This window comes from Anser cygnoides, chromosome 2 (genome assembly GCF_040182565.1).
Source record: "Anser cygnoides isolate HZ-2024a breed goose chromosome 2, Taihu_goose_T2T_genome, whole genome shotgun sequence".
NCBI lineage: Eukaryota > Metazoa > Chordata > Aves > Anseriformes > Anatidae > Anser > Anser cygnoides.
The window spans coordinates 82134083-82152033 of NC_089874.1; the positions used below are offsets into that span (position 1 = coordinate 82134083).

Sequence of the window (17951 nt, forward strand, 5' to 3'; positions counted from 1 at the left end):
TGTTCATTGTTATATTAATGAGATTTTTTCTTAGTTTTCTTCAGAGCTTTCCAGTGACTTCCCTTGATGAAACAGTACTCTGGAAAGCACGGAATGCATTACCAAAGATATATTAAAAAAAAAAAAAAAGTTACAAATTTCAGAGATTTCTCTGTAACTCTGTTCCTTGCCACCTTCTTTCCTTCCCATCTTCCTCCCATCCCACTTTCCTTCCTTTCTTCCCTCCTTCCTCCTCCACACGTTATACATATAAAATGACTGGGATAAAGGAAAAGGAGGAGGGAAAAAAAAAAAAGGAAATGCTCTTCGAATACCATTTGTAATGCTAACTAAAATGCAGATGTTAAGTACTTGTTTTTACCTCTAATGTTATCTCCCATACAAAAGAACTCTGCGCAGTATCTGTCTGGCAACTTTTTGGGCTTGCTGTGCATTCACTTTGCACAGGGCAAAGCAAGATAAGAAGAACAAAATACCAGATAACACATTTTGTTACACAAGATGGAATCCATCTGAAATTTAAACTGACATCTGACCCCTCCTTTGGATGGGGTCTGGGCCATCTTCTCAATTATGGAAAAGTCAGGTGGCAATTCAGGAGGGCTCATCAAACGCAGGGCAACTCTTCAGTCCTCTACATTATGATTGTTTTCAAGTGATTTGGGAAGATTACCTGAAGAGTAAAGTGGAAACAATTGTGAAGGAGCAGGTCTTATTAACAGGAGAAGGTGTGTGGAGAACCCAGACAAAGACTCCACCTGTGCCTCTTGACACTGGTGATTAATACTGCACCACTAATCACAAGGCCATATTAAATTTCAGATACTCGTTGGCCTTAAACTGTCAGAGAGAAATTCTTTTTATAGCCTCCATACAAGAATAATTATTATAGCAAAATATAGCAACATTCATACTTATTTCCTAAATAAATCCAGTGCCTCAGAAATCTCTTTATTTGAAATGCAAAGGATTGGGAGGGGAAGGGAAGCAAACCTGCCTTTCCACCCTCTTTCATTTTTCTGAAAAAAGTGGAAAAGAATGCTGTTTGTTTCACAACAGCGTAGCCTAACAGTACTTCATATCCCAATTTAATATGTCCCTATATAAAGAATGGGCTGGCATGCTCGTTCCAGTGAATGTGCTTATGCTGAAAGGAGAAAATTCAGAACAACAAGCCCTATTCAGCATCTGTTATGACTAATGCTTTCAATTCCCATCAACTTCGAAGAAAGAACAACAACAAAAAAGGAGAGAGAATAAGTCTGGGCTCTGTTCTAGGCTGTGGCATTTGCATAAGCGCATGGGTGGTTTTTGCCAGAGGATCTCTTACCATGCTAACATAATTAGCTGGGAAGGCGACTTGTACAAACTGCTGTTAAGAACATTTGAAGGGTACTGAGAATTTTACACACCCTGCAAAAATGTATTTGCCACCAGTCCTGCCATCTGCTAAAAGAAAAGCTGACGGAACATGATTTGTGCAACTTGCAGATTGATATAAAACCTGAGAGTATTTATGACATATCAAACACAAGGAATACATCCATGGAGCTGAATGGCAAATGTGGCACGTACAGGGCAAGTGCAACTCATTTCTGCTGGCCATTACCAGTGAAACCAGAAACCTGTTAGAGATTAGGCAGGAAAAACAGGAAGATACCAACGTACCAACTGCATCAGCCCTGGCTTAGTTTGTGGAAGGGGCTCAGGGCAGAAGCAAGGAGGAGCCCTGAGAGCTGGGCTTTCAAACTCGGGCTGCCCAACTCACCCCCAGCCACCCCCATCGTTGCAGGGTTCTGTACAGTACTGCAGCCTAGTCTGCGGCTCTTCCAGCAAGAGGTAAAGGCTGCCTCCTGCATGGGGGCACTTACGAGGGGCAGCAGCAGCAGCAGCAGCGAGCCCAGCTGTGCAGCTGGGAGGCAGAGTTTAGGTGCTCAGGTTGCATGCAAGATCTTCTCTCCTCTGGGAAAAGTCAGGGGCAAAGCCAGCAGGCGTCCCCTCTCAGGGACCCCCCCTTCACCACTGCCCTGCAGGCAGCCCTGGCACAGGGCACGGTGTCCCTCTGACTGAGAGCAGCAGTGACAGCTGTCAGTCAGCTGCCTGACAAAGTTTTCTGGCCAGGCAGGCTCAGTAATTATGATGAACCAACCTCACAGAGGGACCCATTTTTCTTGCTTGATAGGAGAAAGACAGAAACCATCCCCCTGGCACGGCCATGGCTCAGTCAGTAGGATGGCTCAGGATGCAGGTGGAGTTCATTCTCCTGAAGGAAGAGGGAATGCAAAAGCACAAGGAAAGGAACGGTTCCTCCTCATCAGCCTGAGTGCCCAGAGAAGGAGCTGGTGTAAAGTCATTTTCATACAGTCTGAATTGTGCCCAAGGAAAGGGTATAATTACTTAGCTTAGAAAAAGAACTTGCACTCCTCGTTGACACGTTTTCTCTGTAAAGCAGATGTTCCTGTGCTGAGCTGTTCCTTGCTTTGAGGCTGCTTGCATTAAATCTCCCTGTCTTCCAGCTCCATCCCAGCAGTGCTCGCTGTTAAATTCCATTAGACGTGTGAACTACAAGTTTTTCGTGCATCTCACTGTACCTAGATAAGTCAATGGAGCACACAGCTAGGTTGTGGAAGAATGTGGATCTGCTATATGTGACGGTATTCCCTTTGCTGGGGTACTTTGGTGTACATAACATCCAGTTTTAACAAGAGTTGCACAATATTTTCAATCTGTACTCTTGCAGATACTCAATTGACAGGAGCAGCGATCCGGGGCGGTTCTTTTATGTCGACATTACATCAGGAGCACTGATGACTGCGAGACCTCTAGATCGGGAGGATGTTTCTTGGCACAACATCACAGTGCTGGCCATGGAGCTGAGTAAGGAGAATGCAGACTGTACATAGATTAAAGAGATATAAGAGACAAAGCAGACTGAGAGACCTGAATTCAGCAATTCAGATGTTCTTATGTATTGAGTGGGAAGCCGTATTAACTGAATTACTCTTCTGACATCAACAAGCAAATGCTGCATTTTATTTATTTTTTACGCTCCTTTTCACAGAGCGGTGGGAAGAGTAGAGGCTGGCAATTAAATGCAGAGTGCTGCTTTTTCTTGTCATTAGTATTCTAGGGATTTATTTAAAACTCTTTGTGAAATATGTTTCTGCAAGAGCTCTGTTTCTCCAGAAGGACTAGGCAGAAAAAGCAGAAGCTGCAAAGGCTGTGCAGCTGCCAGTCCTACCTGGGAGGATTGTGTGGTGCAGGGACTGGCAGGCAGCAACGATGCTTTCACTGCTAGGTTGCTGGTGGAAATCTGCTCTGGGCCAGTAGCGAGTGAGTGGCATCACCATCTGCTCTCTGCATAATGATTTGGGGAGGGTGCTTTGTGATCCTCTTGTACGAAAACCCCCGAGCAACTGAATCTTATTAGATTTTCAGCTTTCACAGTGAGCTAAAACTCAGCTCAGGATTCATCGGTGCCAGGTATTTACCAAGGCTATGAGAACAAGGAGATGCTGATCATTATGTAGTGACACTACAAAAAATTTTGCTGAGTTTCATAAAGGAGCTAAGGATATATGAGCAAATAAAATAAAACATTCATCCAATCTTCACCTGAAATCTCTTTGTTCCACATAGCTTTTGCTCAGGATTTCAGTTCATTTGCTGAGGGGCAGCAGATTTTTAGAAGTTTGCTGCCAATAGCTGAGCTGTTCCTCATGTCTGAGAGCACTTTCTACACATCCAGGCTGTATGAGAGATATGGGTCAGTCTGAGAGGGGAAAAAAATTAAGTAGCTGGCCCAAAACACAGTCAACCAATTTGAAGTTAGCAGGAGGAATATTTTTCAAGAGTCAGGGTGAATCTGCCACATATTTGTAGGCTGTTCCAGCATGCAAAGCCTTCCTGTCACCTTTTTAGTAGTGAGAGGGGCTGGTGACGTGACAGGATCTCACCCCATCTGTTTCAATGCTAGTTTTATTTTCAGCCACCAACGGTCATTGCAATTCCATGTAGGCCCACTTACACGCACGAGTCTGTAGAAGCAGCCCTGTAGCAGCACTCCAGGGTGAGAGCAATATGAAGGCATGTCTGCCTTTGACTCATCCTCTGCCCATCCTCTGTCAGTTTTGCTCTGTACATGTACAGCGCAATATTTTAATTTAGTAAATAGTTCTGAAAATGCCATAGCTGTGGGCTCCTGAATAAAGCTTCTAGTTTCAGAAGTTAGATGAATATTACTGAGTGTGAATGCAGACATTCATACGCCACAGTGACAGGTGTGTTAGTAAGATATGTATGGATATGTGGGAAGCTGAAGGACTAAATTATAAATCAGGGCGAAACAATATAGTTTAAGAATATTATCTCGATAAAATGTGACACACATTATGGATTCAGTACATTGAACTTTTAAGAAAATTCCGGAGTGTAAGAAAATTCTCTATTGTTTATACGAACACATCATTTCATGCTGTAAAGTGAGATATATTTGGAAATAAATGCATGAGGCTGGATAGCTAAGACAAGCTTAACTTTTAAGAATTTTCTGGATTTTTGCTCCTTATCTCCTAATCGTGAATTTATTTTTTTCATTTTTTTTTAAATCTCTTCTTAGAGTTTCCTTTTATCTTTTAATAAGGGGAAAAGTTGTTCTGGGAAAAAAAAAAACAGTAAAAAAAACATATTCTTTGGCTACTGAGTTTGGAAACTGTGAAGATATGTGAAATGATGTCTGGATGTACTGGGCAAGAGAGCTAATGAACCAGTGGGACAGAAATATCACAAATGATGTCATGCAGAATGTAAAATTTTCATTGTGATTTTAAGCTTCATTGAAAGCTTTTCTGTACAATTTCATGTGTTATTGCATTTTAACCCCCTGTACAAAGTATCAAAAACTTGACACAATATTTTTATGTTCGGGAATATAAGTTCTGAGCAAAAATGAAATGCAGAATTACCATTTCCAACAAGCTCTAAATAACAAGACTATCCCCTAAAAATAGCCTCAACATAACTCATGCCACCAGTACCAAGGCTCAAAAAACAGTATTTCCCAGTCAAAGCTGTAACTGGGGGGCATTGTCTAAAACTTTTGTTATAGAAATAGTCCCATTAGACTGGACCAGGTTGAAGGTCCTTTTGCATCCAAAGGAATTTGTTTGAAAATGATGTGACCAGATGGAAAGCCAGGATAGATAAAGCAGCATTTGCAACTTCACTCTGAGTCACATAACCTGCAAGCAAACTCAGTTCCTCATAGAAAAAATTAATTTAACACAAATCAGTAGCAAAACACACTGCTTTACCTCTTCAGCAGAGTAGGGAGACATCTTTTTTTTTCCCTTGCCACACGTTGCCTTTCTTTATGTTCTCCCTCCTCCTTCCAGACAATCCCTCGCAGGTGGGCAGTGTCTCTGTGACGGTGAAAGTCCTGGACGTGAACGACAACGCGCCAGAGTTTGCAAGGTTCTACGAATCTTTTGTTTGCGAAAACGCCAAAGCAGGACAGGTGAGAAATGCTGGTAATGATGGGGGCTGGCAGGGGGCAAGGTTGTCCCGCATGGAGAAAGCACAACAAACAGACTAGGCATGGAAAACAGGGCTCAGCTAACCAAATGGTGCACCTGAGCTCTCTTCAGCAGTTACCTGTGCTGCTTTCCAAGGGCAAGCGCATTACACCAGTATTAGCGTCATATAGTAGAGCACCATTTTTTCTCCTTCAGTAGTTTCCAAACTCACTCCACCATACACTTCACTGCTGAAATAAAGCCTTCCTTTGGGCAGGTGCCAGCAGGCAAATAGACGGTGTGTCCTGTAGCAGCAACAAATAGAGGACAAGTGTTATAAGAAATGCCACAGAGTCAGCCCGGCCCGTGTGTGAGTGACAAGTCTTACTTTTAAAAGACCCTATTTATAAGAGCCTTAAGCACCCTGACTTATGGGAGCTGCACATAATATACTACATCAGCTTCAAAGGGGTGACAAACTGAATCTGTTCTGCCGTGAACTGGAGATTACGGAGAATCACAGATAACACAGGACTTCCAGCTCCACACACTGTAAACCCGTACCTTCAAGCAAACTGTGACGCCTCTTTGCTCCTACCCCTTCTAAAACCCCATCAAAGCCCTCGATCAAGGTCTGCCTGTATCACACATGGACAGGAGCTCTCCCTTGCTGATGGTGGTACAATTTCTACTGCTTATAGTTTGTGTGGATGCAACCTGGTGCTTCACCACACAGGGTTCACAGTGGGGACCTGTATCTCCAAATTCACATCTGATAAACGTAGTTTAAGTGCACAGATGCACAACTGATGATTTACGAAGAGAAAAATTATACTAGCAATATCACTGCTCATTCAGTGGAGCTCCTCCCAGCTTGTTGTGAAGCAGAATAAAATAGTTATTCACTGCTGGGACAGCTGTCCTACTAAAAATCTTACACAGGATAATTTCATTCTACTAACTTAAAGACGCCCTTAATAATACAGGGAACAGAAATTATTGCCCAGCCTTTTTCCTTGTTTTGAAAGCACACTAAATGGGACTTCTGCCTCATTTCAAAAAGTTCTGAAATCGGTTCTAATGTGCTAAATAAGACTTTACGTCTCTGTCATTTGTCCCTGAATCCAAAAATAGCTTGGAATGCAAAAATCCAGGTGAAGACCTGTTCTTTGTTTGAAAAGATGTTAGAATTTTTACTGAGACAAAGCTACAGCTCACCGTGCTTCAATTTGTTGTACCTACTTCACCAAGCCTCCATAAGTGAGGTGACAAAACTCTTTCTGGATTTTGTATTGTCTTAGTTTCTTTCCTTAGTGTTACTTGTTGCACATGCAAAGCATCTGCATAGTTGCATTTTCTTTGTTTTACACTGACTTCTTGGGAAGAGCTTAATTGATTTAAAACTGAGAGTGATAAAAAATCAACCTCAAGTCTTTTTTTACCTGCAAAATGAAGCTGAAAATAAGCATGGGCTTTCTTACAAGCTCCCTAATACATGGTGTATTTTCTGAACACCCTGGAGCCTCAAAAGAAGAGAAAAATGTGTAACAGAAGATAGGGACACAAGGGAGAAAAGTGCCTGTTATTTGAATAAAACTGACTATCTCCTCCTTTGTTTTAAAGTGATTTGCGTGATCATAGCAAAATAAAATGAAACCTGTGAGGTTTTGAGTCTCTTCTTGGTTCGTCTGCTGTACCTCTGCAAGAAAGTTTTATTCAAATGCTCCAAGTTGCTTATATTTACATATATAAATATATATATTAACTTATTTGCTTGTTTAGATTACATACATTTTGCTTCTCACCTGCTTCTGCTTTGTTCTCATATTCTGTAGCTGATCCAGACAGTGAGTGCCATCGACCGGGATGACCCACAGGATGGTCAGCACTTCTACTACAGCCTGGCTCCGGAGGCAGCCAACAACCCCAACTTTACTCTGAGGGACAATCAAGGTAATCAGAGTGGACATGGGCAGTTAGCTACTCTAATTTCTAACGTCTGAGTTGGACTTGAGAGGCTGTGACTTACAGTGTTTGATAAGACTGCCATTTCAAATAATACCAAGTGACACCTGCTCCTTAAAGGCAGAGATAAAATGACATATTACTTAATACACTTGAAGGTTATATGATATTTCCTTCTCTATAAATACTCTATAGCAATAGGCCCCTTTTTCTTCTTCAAGGAAATGTGCCAGTGTTTTGTGCAAATTCAGATCTTGTGGTCAGGCTGCAGGCATCTCAGATTACTGGAGTGGAAATTGCATTCATTCAAAAGGAGATGCTTAAAGGTAGGCTAGAAACTGGAACAGGGTGACAAATCTGAAGGAAATTACATTGCTCTTTTTTGTACTCTTCATGTTTTCTTCCAGGCACTGAAAGGGAAGGTTCTCGTATTGTTCCAATCTTTTTCCCCAAGCACTTTTTTTCTTCCTCTTTGCACATCCTCATTGAGTGCCTAGGAAAGAGAGGGCGGTAGGGAGGAGATGCAGAGCCTTGGGGGGTGACTTGGAATACAGCTAAACATCAATGTGAGATGGGTTAAGCAGAAACTGAAATACCAGTGAGGAGGACTCATGGCAAAACACTGGCATTTGCATATCCACACCAGTGGAATTTGCTTCTTTTGGGGAAGTTTTTGTTGCTTTCGAGCCTGCAGGAAAAGCCTGCTGTGAGCATGCCTTCACATCACTGTTGCTGATACAGGACCTCCATGGGCAAACAACGGTGCCAAGCAACAAATACTGGTCCACACCAGCTTTCAGTGGGGAAGAAGGACAGCCTTGATTGAACTGGTGCACTGAAAGTCAGTATGAAGGGGCTGGATGTCAGTAGGAGTTTAGTATTCAAAGCACCACAAATCAGCAAGCAATTCTGTTATAAATGGAGAGATAGGCACCTGCAGCATCCATGACCAGTCTCCAGGCAGAGTGCTGATCCTACTCCCACATAAGTATACATGCCTACTTGTCACACTTATTTCCATAAGCCCCCATCTGTGCCTCTGCAGGCATATGAAAGAGCAACATATAGGCCAATAAACAAGCCCCTGCCTTCACTAACTAAACACATCTTAAAAGATGCTGCTTGCAGAGCCCTGGAGCCCTCCTCCACAGCATACTAATGATTTTTCATCCCAAAAGCATTTTTTTCTGTAGGGTCCCTGAAGTCTCCCCACACCACTTCTTGCATGTTTATCCTTCACTCTCTCATTGTATCTCTCTCTCTTTTATTTTTGAACATATATTGCCAAAATAAATAAGCAAATAAAACACAACCACTGCTAAAACATTTGGCAAACTAGGCTCATTTCATCCTGAGGGCATTGTTCTAAAAAAGGAAACTCGCAAAATTCCCAGCATCAGATGCACTTTTTCTGTCTAAGGCCATACTTGCTGTAATTTATAGTGACAGCAGTGACTGAATGGCTGTGCCTCCCACTTTCTGTAAAATACCAGTTTTCCAGAAACATATATCACAAGAAGCTTAGGGTACCGTTGGTTACAAATCTGAAATAAAAATGTGAAGTATCAAATCACTGACTATTTGACTATACATATTAAGGGTTAATTTACTGCCTCAGCAATTTGGAGTGCAGTAGTCATTTCAGTAACAATAAATTATATTTCTATTTTCATCTAGGGACCCCTAAGCAGTATATAAATTATATGACTTATTCACAGGGGTTTAGATATATTGCATGTCACAGGGTGGCAAGACAAGGAACAGAACCCACCTTGCTCCTCACAGCCTGTGCATCTAACCATGAGACAGCAATACTTCCCAGGCTGTGGGAAGACACTATGCAGATTAGCAATCATGCTGATTACTTGGTCATCCCATACAGTGGTAAGAAAAACTGCAAGACATGCAGCCTTCCTGGCAACAATTAAAACCTTGATTTATACCAAGCAACAGATAGATCACGGTTTGCATTCTGATGAGCTGTTTTGCATATTTCTTTGGCCCTTGTCATTTATAGTCTCTAAGAACTACTTTAGGCTATTCATTCTCCCCATATCTCTGGCAGACAGAGAAATCCTATTGTCTCCACTTCGTAGACGGGGATCTGGGGTAAGGAGAAGTTAATCTACTTACGTGCTTGGTTCCCTTTGAGTTCACTAAAATCAGCGGGCAATAGACATGTAAGGATCTGCAAAGATCTGGGCCTGAATGACTTCTCAAGGACATACAGGGCATATGTGATCAAGCAGGGAATTGAGCTGGGGTCTCCTGTCCCTTTGGTTACTGACCGAGGGCATCAGCGATCCGTCTTCGTCCTGCTTGTAGCTCCAGGTAAGATTATGCTGGGAAGCAGCTGGCAAAAGAGACTTGCTGTAAGAATGGGATGAGCCACAAAATAGGCTTACCGCATTTCCAGATTAAACTCTGAGCTGATCTCCTGTTGACCCTTATCTGCTCTCCTCCATTTTTGGGTAACATGAATTAATGAAGGTAGTAGCCATTTTGATGGGTGCAGGCATCAGTGTCGTACCACCATCATGACTGTCAATAGAAGCCTCTAGCAGTCTTCCCCACTGCATTTAAATTTTTCCTAGGAAAATTGTTAGCTATTTCTTCCTTCCCTACCCTTCTTCTTCCTACCCTTCAGGGAGACTCTGAGGTCTACCTCGCACTTTGGCATGACAGAGCACAAAAGCAATGACCTGAAAATCCCTCAGAAAAAAAGGTGATCCCTTCTGAAAACAGTCACGTCTGCATTACCTGCTTCCTTGTACTCTTTCTCCCACCCCTGCTGAAATATTTTGTCGTATTATCAATAACCATTCATTATTATTGCAATTAGTTTTAAAAATTAACATAACTTTTAGGCTAACCATCCTCTGTCACTGTACAGATTCATGCAGAGATTAGAAACAAGCCTTTCTTGTGAGAAGAGCTTAGTTCCGATCTTGGTGTTTGGACCTACACAGTGATTACTTACCCATGACCTCTCCAGGGAGGTAAATCAGTTCCATTGGGGCAGAAAACGGCAGGAAGGAGATGCTCCAGGGCTTACTGTCACAAGCAAACCAACTTGCATGCCCGGAAGAAGTATGGTTTTCATGCTCAAGGTGATCTCAGGGTCACGGGGACCCACCACACTGTGCTCTTCATTGTCTCTGCTCAGCGCTGTAGCTATGTGCTACCATCCAGCCCTCTGCGAGACAAAGATACTGTAACTGGAAGCTGTGATGCAAAAATACTGTGCATTCTTATCATGCTTTATTTTAATATAATGAGGCTTTCATGTCCTCACAAGCCCTATTTTGCTGATGGCTGGGGCTTAACAGATATCAAAGTTGGAAGAAAATTGTGTATTCCAGCTTCTACCGTGCTGCATCCCATTCCAGCATGTCCTTTGCACTGCAGCAGCACATCAAATCACATTGGCTTTTGATGAGTCACACAACAAGCTTTGGCACCAACACACTGCAGTTGTGGAGTAACAGGTAGAGTGACTCCTTAGGGATGATTTGGATGCCTGCCTAGTACAAAGCAAAACAAAGCAAAAAGGATGAAACATTATGCTGAAAATCACCAAGGGAATTACATAGCCAAGAATATTTAAGACCTAGACGATACGGTCAACACATCACTGCAAGAATATGTATATGTATATAACACACATACACATACATATATCTCCTTCAATATTTGATTATGGAAACTTGTTTCTCAGCCTGAAAAAAAAAAAAAAGAGAATTATGCTTAAAAACATTTGAGTTCGCTCACTAACCGGTTTTGCACAGCTTCAGTCATATTCACTGCCTGTGATTTTTTCTACAGGCAAAGTACGACCAGCTCAGAATAATGAAGTCTTTTTCCTTCACAAAGAGCAATTTCACATAAAATGAAAGTTTGCTGTCACCTGAATGGAATTTGTGACTTCTATTATAAGCCAGTTTAAAGAAAGTGAGTCTTTCACCCAGGAAAGAGAAATGCAACCAAACTACAACCCTGTTAAGCTGATTCAGACATTTCCATTGACGCATCATAAATCCAGAATCTTTGCCATTTTCTGCCCTTTGGACTGCTTTTCTCATGCTAAATCAGGCCCCATGATGAAAAGATGTGTTTTTAATACTGGGAAGCATTTACTAGAGGGCACATAAACAGCCTGAGGGTGAGAAACCACGTGTGTGACCCAGGAGGGAGGCTTGCAGGAGGGGAACACACACCCCTTGCCCATGAGTTTTGGCAGCGCAGGGTACTGATCGCCACTGCATCTTGGCACACATCGGTGGAAATGTGTCTGTCTACGTCTGTGCATACCAGCTGCACATGTTCAGAGCTGCACAGTGTATTAAAAAGTGGTGAAATCAGCAAACGCTGACTCATTACCAGTTTTAAGCAACTTTGGGGATTTCAGCCTGCATCTGGTGCTACTTGGTGGTTCTTCTCAAAGCCCTAGCTCTTGGGATTACGTGATTTAATGAGACAATACAATTTCATTACATATTCACAAAGAGACACACGCACTCTTCAGTATTTTACACTTTCAGAGTGAAAGATTGAAATGTCATTGAAGTGTAAGAAATAAAAGATCCTGAGATTGCTTTTAAAAACATGTCACAATTCAAACTAATCTGATGAACCATGGAGCCTGATTCTCAATACTTATGTGGGCCACTGCTGCCTCATGCCATAAGATTTGCAGCACGAAATATGGAACTTGCAGCATAGTTAAAATCCAGCAGGGAAGTCTAGAGAACCTAGCTTGAGTTCGCATATATTCCATAGCTGGCTGTATGTAACACTGCTGATAGCGCTCCTAAAAGCCATCAGATAATTTCTGATGTTCAGACAACAGCAGATAATACAGCTGATTTACCTGCAAGTCAGTCAGTCTCTGCACTGAGGAAAATCACCACAGATTTAAATTTCGGTGGTGAATTGACAGGGAAATAATAAGGAAATGGAACTTGTTGAGTTTGGGGCTTTTTCGCAGTCTACTTGTGATCAGAAAGTTTCTTGCCAATCCAGCCAGGAACAGCTGGTTGGCATCCTGCGTTTCCAAGCATAGCAAACATACATCAGTAACAACCTGAAAGTGAATGCCCACACTGCAGCTACTTTTGAACCAAGGGAACAGGAAACAAACTAAGTAGTAAAAGAAAGTGCACAAGACTCAACTCCTCAAAATCCCCCAGCATCACCGCACAGGGTCAGGGGCTGTAGGTCTGCCAAAAGAGGAAGAGGTACCTTTGTTCCCCATCTATCTTAGCTGGCCCAAGATTTGCAAACATGTTTGTAAAGGGCCAGTTTTCCTGCAGCTTCCTTTACATACCCTGGTGGCCCAGATCACATTGGAGACATTCAGCCTTGCACTTTCCAAAAGTCTCTGAGGCCACAAAACTTGAAAGTCAGCACAGGAAAAATCATCACAGACCTCCAAAGGGTTTGCCATGGTATTTCTGAGATAAGACTTGAGAAGGACAAATTCCTGGATCCAATTTCTTTCTAGTTAGGAAACTTGGTGCACAGCTTGAGGAATCTGAGGGAGGGAGTATAGAAAGAAATTCAAAAGCCACTGGGAGATGTTGACTTTTAAAGAAAAAAAAAAAAACATGATTACCCTTGAAATGAAAATTAAAAGCAATTTGCAGTTTGGTCATTCTCTTGCTCTTTTGTTTCCACAGCATCATTTTGATTCATTTTGTTTGAAGTTCTTATAGAAGACAGGTGGTAGCCACACTAAATGAAGCAGAATGGTCAATCAAAACAGAGCAATTCTGGCAATGACAACAAAATAGTCTGACTTTTTTCAATGGCAAAAGTGTCAATGAAATTCCTTGTATTTCATTGAAAAAATGTTTAGTTGCAAAATTTTCAACTCACTGCTCTTTCGAATAGCAAGCTGGTTTCTTTTTTCCTTTGTCTTCTTATTGCCTCAAGCAGATGGCCATGCCATGTATCAAAAAACATAAAGACAACCTTAACATGTCCGCAAGGGTTATACACCAGTATCCCCAAAATGCTGGCAGCTCTTAAGAGCAATGTCTAGAAAAGCTGCTGAGCAAGAACAAACAGGGACAACAAGTTGCCCTCAACTGTTCATTTCTGTCCTGCCTTTTGAAAGCTCTTCTAGCTAAATCTGAAGGCTGTGACTTTGCTCTGGGCACTTTATGTCAGAAAGGTTAAAAACAGCTCGTAAGGTGTGTATGCCTTGAGGTTTCAAGCTATGGCCTGAGAAGATATTGGAATAAGGGATGCAGAGGCAAAATGCTGATTAGTGACAAACTGATTAAAAACAATTAAAAAAAGGAGGGAAAGCAAGTGGATGTGGGCCTAGTGTTTTTTTTTAACCTTCCTTTTCTGCTGAACATACTTGCTCTGTGTATAAGTTCTCCTCTCCGTTTGTTGTCCGCCCCTAGACAATACGGCGTGGATTTTGACGAGGCGCTCTGGCTTCAGACAGCATGAGCAGAACACCTTTTACCTCCCCATCCTGATCAGCGACAACGGCCGCCCCGTGCTGAGCAGCACAGGCACGCTGACCGTGCACGTGTGCAGCTGCGACGATGACGGCATGGTGATGTCCTGCAACGCTGAGGCCTACGTCCTTCCCGTCAGCCTGAGCAGAGGGGCACTCATTGCAATCCTCGCCTGCATCTTTGTCCTGCTAGGTAAAGCCTTGGCTGCTTCCTGGGAGGGGACAAGCTCTTCTGTTCGGGCCAGGGGGTGCTTATTCAGCAAAGGTGAAGGATACAAATGCACACACACACACGCATGTATGTATATAAATTACACATAGACACGCACATTCATAAAGGGCCAAGTCAAGGAACAGATGATGTAGTCAGCCACAAATGGCTTCAGACTCTGGGGTGTAGAGATAAGGGAAAAATATGGCCTGGAAGTATGTCTGGCAGATCCCCAGTGTGCCAGGCCATCTGGTACGGCCCTGCTTTCTAGGAAGGGGTGTGTCAGAAGGAAGTACTGAAAGCTGGACATCTTGCCTTTGTTCTCCACAAATGTATTTCATCCTTTCCTTGTCCAGACCTTCTATTTCCCCTGTTAGCTGCTGGTGTCAAAAGCACTTCGGTTCCCTTGTTCAGGCTCTTGGTTCATGAGGTATTACTTCAACACACACACATTCAATGCACATTAAAGCCCCTGCAAGATCTGCCCTCTTACTGATGGCCCTATGTCTTGGTTGTCTCCTGCAGTGCTGGTGCTCCTCATCCTCTCCATGCGGCGCCAGCGGAAGCAGCCGTACATCATTGACGAGGAGGAGAACATCCATGAGAACATCGTCAGGTATGATGATGAAGGCGGTGGGGAGGAGGACACGGAGGCCTTCGATATCGCCGCCATGTGGAACCCACGGGAAGCCCAGCTTGTGTTAAAAAACAGGCAGGACATGCTCCCTGAAATAGAGAGCCTCTCCAGATACGTGCCTCAGGCGTGCGTCATGGACAACAACGTCCATAACTATGTGCTCGCCAAGCTGTATGAGGCTGACATGGACCTCTGGGCTCCTCCCTTCGACTCCCTCCAGACATACATGTTTGAAGGGAATGGTTCAGTGGCAGAGTCACTCAGCTCCCTACAGTCGGTGACAACAGACTCAGACCAGAGCTACGACTACCTGACGGACTGGGGGCCACGCTTCAAAAAGCTGGCCGAGATGTACGGTGCCACGGACAGCAGCGGGGCTCTGTGGTAATGGGCAAGGAATTGCAGAGGGGTTTCCATGCGAAACGGTGTCCGATTAGGTCCATTCTCATCAGATGCTTCCATGGACATGGGTGAGGCCTCCTAAAATAGCAATACGGTGCTTGAATGAGAATGGGAAGAAGGGTGTGAATGAAGGTCTCTCTGGATCAGCTTTACTCAGTTAAATTAAGTCATGTTTTGAAACAATGAGAAGCAGAAGGAATAAAGTTTTTCCTGCTTTTTTACAGAAAAATTGGAAAGCTCCACTCCTAGAATATAATGACATTACTTTCCTTCTCTCTACCCTTTCCCTCTCCTATATATGGCAGCTTACTGAGCTCTATACATATGGGTTCAAAGGCCTGTAAACTCCAATTGTAATCTCCAGCTCACTGAGAAATTATCAGCACAGAAAAGAAAATAACTCCACTGGTTATTTTTCCCCCCATCAAAAAGGAGGGGAAATAAAGAAGAAGGAGGAAAACAAAATGCTTGCTAACAAGAGAGAAAAATTCACAGAGCAGAAAATTGAAACTGGGATCTCAGAGATCTCTTTGTAAACTAAACCTCCTCTCTCTGTTGCTATCAGAGTCCTTTCTTTAAACCTTTAGAACAAGGCTGAGATTTTTTTTCCACCTGGCTGAGAGGGCTGGGGAAGAGGCTTTGAATTTCTGCTCTAGTTTAATGGCTGATCTATGAGTCATTGACGTTAATACTAATCCATCTCCTATCAAGTTTGTGTAAATTTATTCTCCTCTTGACTCTTTAAAACCATTACACTGCTAAACTGCTCAGAACAAAACCAGAAAATCTGCCTCTTTTGCACTGTAGATGTCTCTTCCACGTGCCAAATGTGAAGATTAGATTCTACCAATGAAAGCCAAATAAATTTAAAAAAAAGAAAAAAGTAAAAAAAGATAAAACTATATTTGGTAACTACATGGGTTAGATGGGCTTTCCTAATCTGTGTGAGGTCAATCCAAGGGATGTTTACATACTGTAGATAACCTACTTGAACAAATGCAGTATTATAGACCAATAAATGGATGTAAGAAAATTACATGTATAAGTTTTGTATATTTGTTAATTTTGGTAATAAATATGATGTACTGCATACAGTACGGGACCTTAGCACCTCTTTTAATAAAAGTTAAACAGAAGGGAAAGTCTGATGGCAATTTATTGACTACTTTGCACACAGCAGTTAAAGCTTATCTGTGGCTTGTCACATGCCTCAGGCATCAAGAAGAAATGGCTCATCAGCATTGTGTCAAGGAGACAAGACTTCAGTTTGCAGGTCTGAGCAGATTGCCTGCTTCTTTTATTGATGTTCACTTGGATGCTGCCCTTAGCAGTGAGTCGGCTCATGTGTAGCCCATCAGAGTAGTTACATTTCTGATCCATCTGAGTCAAAAGAAAGTCTTGGCTGATTTTTTTGGAATGTTAGAGCTGGGGCATTGAGACGCTTGGATGCCAGTTACATAGCTCTGACAGAAGCTCATGCCTTCAGAAATATAATGGACTATAACATGCAATATTAATTGATGGTCAGTTTTACTCTGCAACCAAAGTTTTGAGCCTGGATCTTATCTTGTTTGCCTGTGTAAACAGGAGAAACGGGGAAATTACACTAACACAAGTTCCATGAAATGTGGCAAAAGACTTCTGGAAGCAGGACAGTCTGCAATGATGTGTCTTTCTAGCTAAGAACTCTCTCCATCTCAAATTACCCAGGAAATACATGTGCAGACATAATCACCCGGTTACCATAGTCATATTGTGCTCAGTTTCTGTTGCGGAGATGCACAAAACACTGCTGCCTCCACTTTGCCGAATCTTAGGCTGCACCAATGTAAGACGGCAGCATTGTTTCCACGGGGGCTCATACAAAGTCATACACCCTGGAGAGCTAGGTAGGCAGCCAGAAAACAAAACAAAACAAATCAAACAACAACAATAAAAAAGTGGCTATTCAACCTACCATGATGAAACTCTCTGCTTTTGTAAATGTAATATGCCGTGGGTTCTGCTTACCCCTGGAACTGGAGCTTTACACCTCTGGGGAAAGAGCAAGGAAATATACCTGATAATGATTCTTTTACTCATGCTGTAGCACTTACCCTCACATATTGTGTTGATTTTATAACACTAGACAAAGAACTGTAACCACCATGATCAAGGAAGTGAGGTGCAGCATGTAAAACTGGTGTTGAGAGACTTCTGAGAGCTTGCTCACCCCCCTGATTCAACAGGAATCACAGAATGTAGGGCAGGAAGAAAGACAGAGAGCACATCTATCTCACCACTTCCCTGTCTGAATTAATAATCAATTTTATATATTTTAAGCAGATGCCTAATTATTCTGAAAACCTCCAACTGCTAAGGCTCCACAACCTTCTAGGCAAACTTCCACAACATCAATATGTTCAGTGTTGAAAGCCTTCCCTGGGGAGCACAAGCAAAGCATCCCTTGCTGCCATACAAGCCCACAATGCACTCAGATGACTGTGTTCCTCTGCAGAGCTACAGTTCAGTATTTACAGACCATTTCCATCTTTTGCTTTAGCCACAATCTATGGTAACAAAAAGCTTCCAGATAATTCCTCACATCCTGAGACCAGTTTGCTTCACCTCTACCATTGCAGGTAGAGTGGGAGGAAGGGAAGTAGAAATGCAGTCCAGAATCACGTTTCCTTCAACTTGAAGACACCTACTGCATTTACTGAGGGTCTTCCCAGGAAAAGGTGTTCCAAGGTCTGCTTTTACTCCAGAGAA

The 17951-nt window shown here is 42.6% G+C and overlaps 1 protein-coding gene and 1 long non-coding RNA gene across 4 annotated transcripts in view; one reads left to right on the forward strand and one right to left on the reverse strand.

Moving 5' to 3' along the window:
• Positions 1–16336, forward strand: part of CDH20 (cadherin 20) — a 142682-nt gene extending 126346 nt beyond the window's left edge. For all 3 annotated transcript variants that reach the window (XM_066992514.1, XM_048076110.2, XM_013187420.3), the window contains 5 exons: positions 2741–2877; positions 5394–5515; positions 7349–7466; positions 13892–14143; positions 14687–16336. In XM_066992514.1, the coding sequence (XP_066848615.1) occupies positions 2741–2877; positions 5394–5515; positions 7349–7466; positions 13892–14143; positions 14687–15186 (1129 nt within the window). In that variant the 3' untranslated portion in view covers positions 15187–16336. The remainder of the gene's footprint in view (positions 1–2740; positions 2878–5393; positions 5516–7348; positions 7467–13891; positions 14144–14686) is intronic.
• On the reverse strand, positions 4529–11908 carry LOC106039933 (uncharacterized). Its single transcript, XR_010829499.1, has 4 exons — positions 10459–11908; positions 9767–9831; positions 5653–5818; positions 4529–5437 (listed from the first exon to the last, which is right to left on the reverse strand). It is a non-coding gene; the product is annotated as an uncharacterized lncRNA (long non-coding RNA).
• Positions 16337–17951: the final 1615 nt, after the last annotated feature.